Source organism: Lepisosteus oculatus, chromosome 20 (assembly GCF_040954835.1).
Source record: "Lepisosteus oculatus isolate fLepOcu1 chromosome 20, fLepOcu1.hap2, whole genome shotgun sequence".
In the NCBI taxonomy this organism is placed as follows: domain Eukaryota; kingdom Metazoa; phylum Chordata; class Actinopteri; order Semionotiformes; family Lepisosteidae; genus Lepisosteus; species Lepisosteus oculatus.
Window position 1 is genome coordinate 17074689 of NC_090715.1, and position 15217 is coordinate 17089905.

A 15217-nucleotide genomic window follows, 5' to 3' on the forward strand; every position below is an offset into this window, starting at 1 on the left:
CCATGGGACATATACATTTTGCATATTCAGTTGATTGCTTATTTATTTCCACCAATTCAGAGAGTCTGGCCCATTCCACTGCCCTAGAACCTGTGTCCAAGAGAGTCCATGATCGTCTTTGAATGTCATTATGTAGACACATGCACATACCTTTAACCTGATTATTATTATGGGCAGTAATCAAGCTCAGGTCCAATTATCTCCACTTCTCACATCCCAGGTCATAATTGGTCACAAAGTGCCACAAGAATGAAAGGAGTAAATGTTCATTCATTTTCCGTTAAATGACCAAGATCTTGATAGGGAACATGCTGGGATTTCCTTGTTTTTAAATGAGAGATACTCGGGTCGGGAATGCTCCTCTGTACTGGTGCATGAAAGCGTGCTCACAGCTTCCCCATCATCCTTTTTGTTTTGCACATTTACCACACACAGTCCCCTGGCTCCAGTATGGTTTCGTGCCATATGTTAATAGTCTAACTCACCTTCGGGACATCCTCTGCTTTAAACCACACAAATCGTCAGTTTCTCCCCAGTCCAGTACAGTTTCCACAACAACACTGGCTTGCAAATTGGGAGACCTGGCCAAGTGTAAACAAGTCACTTTAAAGCTTCTTGTGAAGTTACAGTCACAGATTAATCCGTAACATAATAAATAATTAGAATGATCAACCTGACTTTGCGAAGTATTTGTCTATTGTTCAGTTTTAGACTCATATGCCTGGGTAAAAGATTACTGCACCGGCCTACATACTTCACAGACCTGTGCTTATCCTGGTTCCCATAGCAACACGCAGACAGAATACGAGACGGTCCCTGAATGGGACACTGTGACATTGCAGGTTAACCCCCAGCAAATGCTGGTACCCATTAAGTGAGATGAATGGGTAAAGAGGAAATAGAGGAAAGAGGAGACTTGCTGGAGGATACGGTGGCAGTTTCCACAATGAGACCTTCAACTTTCATCAGCTCTCGAGAAATTGTCAAGAGCCCAAAACACTACTCCAGGTTGCTGGCGATATACTGGACAGCGCAGTTTTAAAAGGAAATGTTTTGAGCAAAATCTTCCCCACATTTGTATAGAATCAAATGTGACCAGATGATCTCACCACTGGCACGAGACATCTCCTAATGAAAATAAATCCCAAATCAGCTGCTAAAGACCTTTGCTACACAAGCATTCAGCAGAAACCAGAAACCTGTGATTGCGAGAGCTCTGCATCAGTTTACACACAAACACAACAACCACCAATATCGGAGTATTCTGCGCCCACACTTTAGAGCAAGGACAAGAACCAAGCCTGACAAAAAAGACAAAATCCAAATCAGTTGCTTTTTCTTCAAGAAGAAAGAGGTCAAAGAGGACAAGAGAACTAACGCTTCAGGGAGAGGTGTGCAGGTATGACAGGGGTCCAAGTTAATTGAGATGCCAGCGTGAAAGAAAACACTGAGTGTCAACTGAAAATGGAAGGTTTTGGTGAATTTTTTGGCATTTGAAAACAAAAACATTTGTAATAAAGTTAGGGACTTCAAGCAAACCAAAAGCTTCAATAAACTCCACAAGAATGCACTGTGACACAGAGTGGGGCAAACACAGAGCTGCTGGGAAATTAACAAGATTTTATAATGGGTGATAGTAAATTCACTGCATCAGCACTAAGAAACTGTGCAGACACGCCCTCCGTACAGCATCAAAATATAAACTTGAATTGTTTAAAATATTATTTAAAGAGATTATATTTTGCAATTGGTTTTGGAAAATAGAATTTCATTTTTAAAATGCAGTAATTCCCAAAGTTTTTTAATTATTTACCATGAGTCATGGACCAGAGCAAATTAAGAGAGGGAAAAAGTCTTGCTTGTATACAGTATATATAAACTTGTACAACTGATACACATCAATGCTTCTTTTGTAAATGTTTTTTTTTTTCTGGCAAATGATTCTGCACTAGACAAAACAATCCAACCAAATACAATCAAATTCATAAAAGCCCATGAATACAGATACAAAATTCAAACTTTTTTAATGTATTGGCTGATGATTTAGTAAATGTGATTTCATCCATCCATTTCATCTGGCAGTCAAGGTCTTAAGTGATCAAGAGCTACTTATTAACTATCCCACACTGGTTGTGTTTAATGACAGCAATATTCATAACCTTCATATATCATATATCACATATATCATAGTCTTCTTTCTCAGACGATACCCCTGCTGAGTTTGAACTGGTGCAGGTGATGAGATGAGATGTGAGGCACCCTTGTTCTAATACACCTGTTCCCAGTAACGGAGGCCAACACCAACAGCCCATCAAGGTTTGATTTGCCAGAGCTCTTAGTACAAATTAAAACAGACCCTTTGCTCTAAACGGAAACCAGCTGTTTTCACATCCTCCCACAAAAACATACATAGTTATTCTTAGTGGTCTTCCAAATTGCAAGATTCTTTCATAGAATTTCTCACACTCAATTCCTTTCCAAGAATGGGGATAGCCCCAGAAGTCATTATTAACAGAATCCCAGAAGTCTGATAAAGTTAAAATACTTACTTAGATTAGTATCAAACTTTTATGTTACAAAAAGTAGGTTATTTAAATAAAACCATCAGCTCAATAAAAATAATAATAAAGGCCACCTGTTAAGCACCCAAGCAAAAGTGCTCTTACATAGCTTAGCCTCCACACGAATGGCTTGAATGCACAGTTCTCTTAGAAAAGCTAGGCATACACTGTAGGTATCGCTCTGTATTTTTATTTCTTGATTTTCGCCTGGCTTGACATTATACCAGATAAATAACCTCATCATCTGTTCCCAGTCACTTGAGTGTATCACTTAGTCATGATGCCATAAAACATTTAATCAATAACCAAAAAATCAATAACTGTGTATGCATAAATGAAGAAATGTTTATGTTGATGCTCAGTACATTAACAACACCTGGAATACTTAAAATTAATCACAGATTCCACATGGACACTGAACTATTCTCTTAGACTAACCCACTCAGATACGATAGTGATCTGTTATCAACGGCTCCCAGTGGGCAAGCATGAAAATATAGGCTTTATTTTTTCTTATTCTGTTAAAAAGTGTGAGAGGGAAATTAAACAATGTTTATAGCTGCCACCCCGCCCAGTCATTAAAAAACATTTTAGTCTATGGTGCCAGACCTCTCACCAGCCCAAAGCAGGAATAATCACCTCATGCTGTGAAGCTCCATTCTGGGCCTTCAGTCTGCGATGCGCTAGCCGTCTGTAAACAATATGCATTCCATTTGCACAGAGCACATTCATTCAGCTTTGCTCTGAATTAACAGTCCTCTATAATAGAGGCAGGGGCCTGGCGCTGTCCCAGATTAAGAGTGCAACACTGTGTCCTGAGAGAGAATCTTGCAGCATGAGGCTGCCAAGCCTTAGACTGCAGGACAGACTCCCACTCTGGACCCCCGGCATCTCTGTCCTGTCAGTCAGTCCCTCCGCTCAACTGATAATCACTGTATTCAGGGGAAGATCCACATATAATCACAAGCTGGAGAGGCAGTGTGCGCCCTCAGACCAGATTACCACAGGCTGCAAAACGATGCCAAGTGGGTCTGCTGTAGAATCCCATAGCTTTGCATTCTTTGGCTGTTCACAAATAAACTTCATGGAGTATCAACAGGGCACCCAGTTAAAAGAAACACAATACTGATTAGAAAGATGTGTGTAACACTGCACGACTACATTGCAAGAATGATGCAGTAATTGCCTGTATTTTATTTTTCCACTGGTACAGAGGATTGCCGTTATACACATTTCACTACATTTACTGCAATGGTTACTGAACTACATGTGCTGCTCTATTAATAATTTATTAACCCATCCTGCATTTGCACTGAAAAACATTTCCCTTACATATTCTAACATAATATCACATTTTTTCCTCCCCTGCAGAAGCTTTGCTCTAAAAAAGCCATGTATGGCTCTGATCCATATAGGGATATAAACCTATTGCCTGATTCCAATAAAAAGACTACTCAACTTTTTAAGGGCACAGGTTTTCCCAGCCTTCATGTAACATTGTAGGATTAGGACATTCCTCTCTAGACACACAAAACGAAGATTTTTACCTAAAACATTTATTAAATACATTAGAAAATGTCAACGAAAGCAGAGGAAAATGCAAGTGTTACACCTGTCCACCCTGCACAGGAAAGAAAATCCACAGCTGACCACATTCAGATAAAACCTGTGCAGAAATGTGTGAACCAGATGGTTTGCAGGGTAATGATGTGCTAACCACTTGCACACTAAAGACCTTTCACTGCCTCTGGCATTCTGAAATATCTCTGACTCAATCTGCAATGTCCCCAAGAAACGTCAATTTACCTGCAGCCATTCAACGCTATTTAACACTAAGAATCACACTTGGACTATCCATTCATCCATCCATTTTCTAAAGCTCCCTCCAAGATTCACTTCATCCACACAGGGTCACAAACACTCACACCAGGAGCCAATGAACCTACCAGTATGTCTTTGGAGGAAACCAGAGGACCTGGAAGAAACCCACACTGACAGAGGGAGAGCATGCAAACTCCACACAGACAGCACTCCGAGTCTGGAACCAAACCCAGAACTAACCACTGCAGCACTGTGCCGCCCTAAACGTGGAGGATTTCAGCAAAATTCTAGAGCACAGCGATTGAGACCGAAGAGTGTAAATGTTCTAGCTAGAATGAGGTTAGAATGGAGAGCTGCATCAGTGAGCAAGCAACAAAGGAACAAGCAGAGGTAGATTACTTGCTAAAAATTAAAAGCAAGTACTGTAATTTTGCTTTTGATGCAAGGTAATAAGAAAGAAGATAATGGCTGTATATGGCCTTCTTCAGATGTGTTCTCTTTGACTGACAGAACACAACTGAAAAAATCTTCACAGCCTAAAAGTTTTGTTTTTTGTTACACTACATTTAAGCATAGAAATAACCTCTACTTGCTCCTTTGATGGTCTTGTTATAACTTGTAGCCTAGAGTGCTGCTCTAAATAAGACACATGAGACATTCACAATTTCTTTTCAAAAGCATTTTTCAGGCATAAAATACTTTGTTTTCTTGTGTGTAGAAATAATTTCTTAGATCACACCATCAGTTTAGATGAACATTTTTAAAAGTATAAGTGTCAGAGAAACAAATAAATTGTCAGATTTCTTTTAGATCAGACCTCACCTCTTAGCTTCTATATTTCTTCTCCTTATAAAAATCAAACCCAGAATGATCAGTGACACAATGTGAAGTTGGGTATCATAGACATTTATCTCAAATGATACATTTTTCCTTGTTTTACGGTTGCTGCTTACCAACTATGTGCTTCTGCGTTGCAAAAGTTATTGTGGTTTTGAAGTAAAATACAAGTCTGGACTCCTCAGGAAACTAAAGGGAGTAACTTGAGTGTAAGCTGAGAAAAGCTCATGAATGGAAAGTACACCACTGATTCCAACCGCCCGAGAAGACAAACCAATAAGCACAAGGTGTCTGTCAGCCAAACAGTCTGGACATGTCCACCACTAAGCAATTATCACAGAGACAGCTGGCTTTGCGTTGGAACAAGACAAGAAAGCCTTTCAGGTGGTTTATATGTCCTTCTCCGAGTATATGCTGAATTTTCATTAAACAGGAAAAGCTCTCAGAAGCATTACAAACTAACGTTATCATGAAGTAATTCATTCATATTAAAGAGCCCTGTAATGGGATGGTCAATTGCACATAATTGAATTTCATTAACCAAACAAGTTGCCTTTCGAGTTCCATCTCATCTTATAAATCTGCTCTTTACCTTTGCTGGCTCAGGCAGTAACACTGCTGCAGGGCTGAAAATATTAGTACATCATCATTAGCAGATTCTGACAGCTCTCTTTTTTTTTTTTACATGGAAGGAGACAGCTCCATCTACAAATTGCTCGACTCAACCCTGAGCTCTTACACTTACACCACTTCACACAGACTAGGGGCAGACAGGTTTCTAGATATTCCTTCACAGATCTGTTGCCATACTGTCATTAGATAAGCTCACGTATTCTCCTAAAAACATACAGCTGAACAGAAACTTTTATGCTTTAATACCTTAAAGACATTATTTCCATAATGTATTTGTAACTAGATTTAAAAAAAGCACATTAATCACAGAAAGTATGTTACTAAATAAGTGTATCCTTACTTTATAAAAGTAATATACAATATTGACCAACACAGCAGCAACAACAGTAAAAAATGCTGTCCAGGGTGCAGATGACCGGTAAATGACAGACCGATATCGCCAACCCAGAGCTTGCCACAGCCATTAAGTGTTAAGGCAAAAGAACAGCATTTCTTCTAACTTGCAACCCCCATTTAAAAGGATCTTGGCATTGCTTGTATATTAAAATTGGAGCATCTGTGTTAAATTTTCAATGTAGCTTACAGTAAACCACACACTGTAAAGTAGATAAGAAGTAGGCCACCCACAAAAGCATACTCCACTTCACATTTATCCAATATCTCTGGACAGACTTTCTGACCTCTGTTGCTGCACTTTCTCCAGGGTTGTATATAAGTCATTCAGTTGATTAAAACTATTTGTTCCAACTCTTCATCTCGGCATTAGCCTTGCTGTGTAGAGCAATGAAAGCGCACCTCTTATTTCTTGACCACAACTGCTCACAGAGTGAAGCAATAATAAATTGAACGCACCGCTCAAAGTTGAAGAAATCTTGTTTTATAGAATGGGCCAGATGCACCGCCAAGTCACTGGGCCGTGATCTGTCCTGATTAATAGCTGCACAGCTGGATTCCAGCCAAGCTCAATCCCAGAAGGAAGTGCAGTTCCTTCACCGAGGGCCGGCGGCGGGGCCTGGGACTGTCCCCTCTGGGGCCGGGCGGTACGGCACACAGACAATGAGCGATGACCAGACGAGGAAGGGCTTCCGGTTTCCACGGCGACCCTCAGTCTTCTGCAAGGGTATCTTCTCGTTAACCAGGTTTTGAGCACAGTCTTTGCAGACGGATCTCATTTTTCTTATTTTTAGAGTTATTATTTTCAGAAAATCCTAAAAAAAAAACCTTCCTGCTCTGATTTTTCCCACATGATTAATTTGTCGTCAATCTTTCTGAAGCGACTTCTTTTCCCAACATTCCACATCCTGATGGTTGTTTTTCTTTCTTTTTCAACAAGCACGACACAAATAACCCGTATGGCACCAGTCACACACACACTATAAAAACGTAATCCCCTCTATTAAACTGTTTAAAAACTTATTTTGTGGAAAAAAATCATCCCCCAAATTCCAAAATCCAAACCAAAAACTTTCCACTACTGTTTAAAGAAACAGCTTGAGTGGCACTCAAGCATATTCTGTTCTTGAGAGTTTTCAAGTCAACAAGAGTTTGCTTACAAAATGTAGTCCCATTTGACTGAGCATAATTGCCTCACAATATATGATTTTTACAAATCATAGATTACAAAATCTAACACTGTCACCTCATGTAATGACATTAAAATGAAATTTAACTAACAGCAACAGCCGCCAGTATTAAGACGACTGGCTACACACCCATACAACAAACATCTTCATTAAAAGAGAATTTTATTACACTGTGGCTTGAATTTAGCCAAAACATTTAAACACCAGTAAGCTGAAAATGTGTTAAACAGATCTGGGTTTCCTGTGAACTGCAAATTCTGCCATTTTTAAACCCATTCAAGGTGCAATAACCTTCATCTGGCTCAAGGACTTTTAAACAAAGCTGTGCCTTGCGACTTGCTGGATAAAACAAACTGCTGTCTCTTCACAGTAAATACAAGTCAGCTGAAATGGTATAGAAAAATGAAAAACTGTTGCAGGGTACTTCTCCTGGGGAATTCAGTTTCTTGTGCAAAAGGGAAGTCTATGAGGTATTTATGGAATTCTGTGTCTTTTTGTTTGGATATATCAGCTTTATGATGTTATAATCATAAATTTGACAAACTGTGTGTGTAACGTTTTATGGGAACTTGCACAAGAAACTAGAGGATACAATGTTTAAACTAGTGTTACAAAAAGTATTTTCTGAAGAGCAGCATTAGTCTTGTGAAATGAGGTTTGAAAATTGTCAGAACCAGTACTATGTCTTCCAATGAAATGATTTAGTTACTTCTTAGAGTCTGTAAGTTATTAATATTGTATTAAAAGGAAACTCAAAAATGTATTAACAAGTTTTTTATAAGAAAATAGCAGTTGCATATTTGGAATGCCCCTGCATATGAGCATCTTTTTCCAAGTGTGAACTCTCCCAACATATAAAGGCAACCAGGAGCAAGGACAACCTCAATTCAGGAAGGGGCTGAGGCTGACCCTTCTGGTCAAGTGTTGGCACTTGTAGGACCAGGGCTGGTCCACACCCATGAACACACTGACGGCCCTCGGCCACCTCTTCATATCACATCAGCAGCAAGAAGAAAAGAGAGACTGCTAAGTAAACCAATTAACTTCAAGCCCTGTCAAAACACAGAAACAAGAGCCTTTGTTTGATTTTAAGTTGAAAAGAATGAAATCCATCGTTTCCAATTCTCTGCAAACACAGATCTTGCAGTCATGTCACTTTGCCATTCAATATGTTAATGCTTATGTCTTTTTTAAACTCCTAATGAGCAGCTTGCCAAAATGTAGGCTATTTTTTCAGTCACAGGAATGAATGTGCCTTAAAACTCAAGTGTGGGTGAAAAACTACTGGTGTTGATGTTAGGTGACCAACCAGGGCATCAATTTCAAGGGAATTGATCATATACTGTAATATGAAACCCAAACAAAAATTCCTACTGATTGTACTTTAACTTTACAGCTTGAATTACAACCGGAACCATTAATTTACAAACTGATCTCATCAGATCACCATAAAGGTACAATTAGTCTGTGTTTCAGACATTCAAACCACTGATCCCAGATACCCAGGCTCTACAGTCTTGCCCTGACCACATGCTTGTTACATATCAAGAGTCTCAGTACAGCAGGTTTTATCCTTAAATCACTGATCCACAAGTGTTTGGAACCATTATATTTTGACCACTGAAGATAAGTTTCTTTGTTCAATTAAGTAATGTAGAGATCATATGAAATAAGAATCCCAACACCCTGTAAATTTCAAAGCTTACAACGGGCTTTGAAGTAGACCAATTATCTTTAAAAAATGATCATACCTTGCATTTGTGGCAAGTCTTAAACAGGGTTGGAGAAAGTTATTTATAAAAACTAATGTGTTACAGTTCCAAGTAGGGGAGAATCTTTATAAAAACTAATCAGTTATATTAGTCTGTATAGGAATTGCACAGTTAATACATAAACTCGTACACTATATCTTAAAAGCAACTCCCTCAAACTTCTTCAGGAGTGGAGAATTACAGAATGATGGAACCCAGGTCTTTAAGGGCTTGGAAAGATCAAGCAAAAAAGGCAGGATTAGAGAAATGAGTTGGATACAAGTCACAGTAACGCTACAACAAATGAAACAGCTGAATATCTTCTAAAGCAGCTCTTCATTGAGCTGCCTAATAGGGAACAAATTTGAATGCTCTGTTAAAAAGTTCATCACCATCAGAGCGCAAAGTTTGGCTAAACTCCCTGACATGTAATTATGAATATGCCTTAGACGTGCCATGGACTATATATAAAGTGTGTTTGAGTGCTTTATATGGGCATGTCACATGGCTCTAAAGTGAACTTCCAGACCATCATGTGTCATATCTCATTTCATTCTGATGCACAAATCTCCTTGGGTGTTTTCAATTAAAGAAGAGCCATTTTCTTGCCAAAGAAATGACAAGAAAGCTTGGTTAACTTACCCAGTGTGGCAGGCCTGTGTCAAAGTATCACGGTTATACTGAACCTATTTATTTTTTAATGCCTCAACCCCCTAACAATCCTAATTACACCAGAGCAAAAACAGTAAAGGAGAGGCAGATCATAAGAAGCTGATAGAGTTATTCTTAATTTCAATTGACTTAAAGAATGAAGCTCTACAACAAGAATAACTTGGAGGAAAAGGACAACCACAATGACTTGTCCACAGTTTCAAGTCTTCTGTAGGTCTCTGTGAAATGAGCTTCTCAGTCTCAGCTTCTGTCTTAGCGAACAAAAACAAGTCCACAATATACTTGAGCACAATAGTAAACGTTACTTAATGTGAACACAAAAACTAAAACTATGAAAAAATCTAAATCGCAGACGAACTCCAAAAATGGCTGGGCCACACAACTGTTGATTTATATGCGAGAAGAATCAAATGACCGTGCTGAGAAAGAGACTACAGTTTTCTTTATGTCAATAAACAAGACTGATGCATTACAAAAAAAGAAAGTTTTTTGTCTTCATTATTATATTTGATAGCCATGTTCTTGCCTATTGGAAAGTACTGGTAAATAAGGCAAATCCATATTAAGGCGGTGAAGCTCAGATTGTGCACTGTAATGTGATCCTGGAAACCAGAAAGTGTGAAATGTATCTAAAAGGTCAGTCACTGCAGTATTGAACAGCACTGTCTCTTTCTCACTCTCTCTTTTCTTTCCTCTCACCGATAACGGGCCAGGCAACGGAGGAAGCAGATGTGTGCCTTATACTGACACGACAGTGCTGACAGGCGAGCTCGCGAGCAGATCACATGTCACTGGAAGAGGAACACCTGCTTCCCAGCCCTTCACATTTCCAAAGCCATGAAGTCATCCGTTTGCTAAGACCACAACAGCTTAATTGTCCGTGTGTCTTTGACCTAAAGCTTAACTACTTCTCTTTGGATCTTCACGTACTTCGTACAGTAATTTTACATGCTTTACCATGACCCATTGCTAAAAATTCCCCTATGCAACCCCCAATTTGTTATTAAAAAATTGCCATTCTTAACCATGTGCTTCCCATTATAGAAAGAGAAAAATAATGCAACAGGAAGAGAAACTGAGACATTTCACAGTTCATCAAAAAATTTTGCAAGAGAACTCTACATTTAGGACAGATGGAAAATTAAGTATTGTGCAGTATACCTTCTGTACACTGTGTTAGTACAAATACTTCTGTGAATCTAAGATTTCGTCTTTTTTAGTCATTTAAGGCACTTTTTAATCAGGCACAGACTGCAAATGCTGTCCCACACATGACCTTTCTGATGAAGGGCAGACTGGAGTCTGGGTTCAATTGGCTAGCGTTTATGTTCTGCAACTAAACAGCAAAGCCCAGAAAGCCTTTCACCAGCCCACGATACTTACTGGCTTTTTTAATGTCTGCCACAAACTACATTTTGCAGTTTTACTGCCTTTTTTCCTGATAACGTCCTCCCATGTTCTTTTTTGCCCCACCTTCCTAGCCCTTGGTTTATAACTGAATCTCCTCCTATCAGTTTGGCAAGCTTTTCACCACAACATATGACATTACACTGTTGCTAAGAAGCATTTACACAAGGTTTAGACATCCCTTGGCTCCACTGCAAAGCACAACGCTGTTGCCAGGAAAGAGATCAAATGGGTGCAAGGTTGACAGCCATGGATCAGCCAGCAGAGCCAAAAGAAAAATGCTCAACCTACGTAGATTTTGTCCAAAGATAAACACACACCGGTGTATGAACTCATTCGCACAGCATGACAAAAGGCATAAACAAAGAACAGTTACTCATACTGAATCAGAAATGAAAAAAGAAACAAATGATTTTTAAAACTGATTACAGAATCCAGACCTCCAGTCACTAATGTCTGCCCTCATTTAAATTGTGTTGAGAAGTCTTACAGAAATAAACAGTACAGAACTGCGATATAAGTGCGCCAGCTGGGATCAGCACAGCTTATCACTTTGATGAACTTTCAGACCTTCTGCTACGATAAGGCTGCACCACAATGTTCAAAAGCAATACCAGACTAGCACAACTGGATAATGAGCTAAAGTCTAAACAAGGCCCTACGTCATACCATTTTCTTCTAATGTTTGAAGAAAAACTCAGCATATTCAAACACATTTCTAGCATATAATAGAACACACACTGTAAAAATACAGGGGCACAGTGAGTCTTACCTTGTGTTTAATGGGAGGCGATGCACTGTCCAATAAGCAGTTTTGCTTCATATTCTGACCAGCCAACACCATAGATTTACATTCCACACAAGATCCGATTGTCAGCTTCTTCCCATCGTCCACCACAAGAGTGTTGCTGACCCTGGGGGCATACAGGAACACGGGCAGCCGGGCCACGTGCACCATCTTCAGGCCCAGGCAGCGCCTCTTCTCCTGCCTGCAGAAGAAGCACACGAAGGTCTCGCAGCTGTACTGCCGCGACCAGGGGCTGCTGGCGGGCTGGCCGGCCCGCCGCTCGTGCTGGACCCACTGGCCCAGCAGGTCGTGGTAACACAGCAGGCAGGTGGAGACCAGGCCCGTGGAGTCCGCGGGCCTGGCGCGGGGGGCGGGCGGCTGCACGGTCAGGAAGGGGAAGAAGGGCTCCCTCTCCCCACAGCGGCCCGGCGGGTTCACGTGCAGCTGGAACTCCACGCCCGCTGCCAGCTCCGCCCCGCACAGGTAGCACACGGCGGTGTGCCCCCTCCGGGGCGCGGGGTGCCCGAAGGAGCTGGCCTGGATGGCGGCTCCCGTCACGGCCTGGTGGTACCTCCCCAGGAAGGTGCTGACTGACGTGATGAGCTCCTCGCTAAGGCACAGCCGATAGGCCGCCCAGATATCCTCCAGGATGGTGTAGCACGTCTGGCAGCAGTGCACTTTGCCATTCTTAACCCCCCTGGCTTTCGGGGGGCAAGGGAGCAGATTAATGAAGGGGAAGTGCATCGTGCTTGTGGAACTGCCCGCCCCCACCTTGGCACAGATCACCTTAACGTCTTCGCTGCAGTCCTGGCCGCAGAGGAAGCAGGCCTCTCTGACCGGCTCCGGCTTGCAGCTCTCGGGGGGCCGGGGCTCCTGGCCTGAGACGCCCGGGTTGAGGGGCACAACATACAGGCGCTGGAGCACGGGCACGCTGGCCAGCTCGAAGCCCTGCCACTGCTGCATGAGCGAGGAGTGGCAACAGGCACAGACTAGGGTGCACCCTGCGGGGCTGAGGGCCACGGCTCCTGGGGGGGGGCTGTGGAGCCACAGGAAAGGGAAAAAGGGCTCGTTTGAGGTTCTCTCTTGTTTCTGCACATACACTCGGTACTGGTTGGCTGGGGACAGTTTGCTTCCGCAGATGTAGCAGGCACTCTCCTCCGCCGCTGTACTGCTCTGGGGCTTCGCGATTACACTCCCAGACTCTCTTTTCTGTCTGTTTAGCGCCCGAACACGCTCCCTGCCGAGATCGAATACTTCGCGGTCGTCGTCACTTGTTATGTTTATCTCATTGCTGTCCGAGTCGGAGCGGCCGCCAGCGGCATCACTGTTGCTGCCGCTGTCATTTGCCCGGCGCGGCTCGTCCCCCTTCTGGACGTCGACAAAGTCGCGGTCTGGAGTGCTGGAGGCGCCGGCAGGTGACAGCGCCGCCGCTGCATCGCCAACATCTGCTGCTTTGTGACTTTTGTGTAGCGGAACCAGAGAGTGCCGAGAATTACAGCTGCCGTCGCCAGTGCGCTGGCGCTGGTCGGGATGTTTGGCATTCTCCTCTGGTAGCCGCCTCTTGGTGCGTATAATGATTCCGTTGTCTTGCACAGGTGTCTCGACAGAAGGGGTGCTGTAGCACCGCTGTGGCAGCACCTCCGGGAACTGGGCCAGGGACACTGAAGGCTGAGCCGCGTGATTCCCAATCTGCGCAGAGCGCCTAGGCAGAAGGCCACTATCCGGTTTCTGTGCGTCCTGCCCGGCGTAACTGCTGAGAGCGAACCGGCTTCCCAGCTGGACATCAGGGCTGCCTCTGCCGTCGTTACTTCTCGCAGCCCCTTCTTTAGGCGTCTTGCTGCTGGTGGACATTCGTAAACACTTCTCTTTGATCAAGCCCGGTCGGTCTCCAAAGTCAAATTCCTGATCTGACATATTTTCGTTTTCAGACAGAGATGACAAGTCGGATTCAGGTGCGTCAAAATTTTGGCTACTCACGCTGATCCTCCTTTCCAAATCGTACGAGATGTTCCATTCCTGCGGTATCCGTCTGGAGTCGCACTGATACGGTCTTTTCAGCCAGTACATGCGTTTCTCTATCGGGGTCCTGGATCTCTCGAAAGAGTTCCACTGCTCCCCTAGAAAACTCTGACACACGGCGCAGACGAGGACGCATCCCTCCAGTGTAACCTCTTCAGCCCCTGGCGCCGGCTCTTGGTGTTGCAAAAATGGGAAAAATGGATAGTTTTCTCTTTGATATTTAACTTGTAGTTTGAGTTCTTTTCCAGGAGTAACACCCCCTCCACATATAAAGCAATAAATCAAACCTATGCCATTACGATCCGGTCTGGAGCCGCTGCCGACCAGGGCGCTCTCTTCTCCGGGCAGAACTGCAGCCATGAGTCGGTGCTTCCTGGAAACCGGTGTCATCTCCCGCGGGTCGTTCATAGCTTCATATACATCCAAGGGAATACCTCAGCCGCTCTTTCATTCGACCACAAGTAAATACACATATTACAACAAACTATGCTCCCGCGACCCCAAGGAGTTATGAATCGTATTTACTTACAGTTATCATAATGCACAGTCCCATTGAACTGATATGCAGTGTTTCACAGCACAAGAGTGTATCCCTGCAGTTAGAGGATTTATCACGAAAACGCCGTTTGTCCAAAAGACAAAGTCACGATTTCCAACGCGAAATGCGGAGTTACATGTCGGCTCCCGTCCTCCGAACAGAGGTTTCCAAAATTTGATTTACCACTTGAAAAAAAAACTAATTTGAATCGCAGTTCGCCTTTCCTCCTGCTAACTTTCCTGTGTTCTCCAAACTTTGGCTGCTAACTCGCTCACACTGTACACAGCGCCATCTCCAATTTACTGGATCAATTTCAGGGACCCACAATGCAACTCCGCACAGCCAGAAAGCACGCTGATCACAGAGCGCACAGCGCTGCTCTCGCCAGTATCTCAGCCCTTTCCTAACACTACAAAATCACCACCAGCTGTTCTGCGCCGAGCGTGGACTGCCAAGACATCAGTTCAACCACTTTCAACTGTTTATTTGTATTGCAGTTCGTTAAGGTTAGGTCGGGGGTGTTTTTAAAATACACAACCTACCAAAATATGCGATTCGATAAAATCTTAATGAATCTATGCATTCGCCTATTAACCCCTTTGAACGAG

General features: G+C 42.7%; 2 protein-coding genes across 3 annotated transcripts in view; one reads left to right on the forward strand and one right to left on the reverse strand.

Annotated features, from left to right (window-relative positions):
* gse1b (Gse1 coiled-coil protein b) overlaps window positions 1-14953 on the reverse strand; it is a 260697-nt gene extending 245744 nt beyond the window's left edge. Inside the window, exon 1 of one of the 2 annotated variants that reach the window (XM_015368071.2) lies at window positions 12038-14953. In XM_015368071.2, the coding sequence (XP_015223557.2) occupies window positions 12038-14479 (2442 nt within the window). In that variant the 5' untranslated portion in view covers window positions 14480-14953. Of the gene's footprint in view, window positions 1-3200; window positions 3274-12037 lie in introns of those variants that run through there. The other variant, XM_015368072.2, reaches the window with a different exon arrangement.
* Window positions 13530-15217, forward strand: part of cibar2 (CBY1 interacting BAR domain containing 2) — a 33864-nt gene continuing 32176 nt past the window's right edge. Inside the window, exon 1 of the mRNA XM_069181334.1 lies at window positions 13530-13616. The gene's annotated coding sequence lies outside the window, so the exon portion shown is untranslated. The remainder of the gene's footprint in view (window positions 13617-15217) is intronic.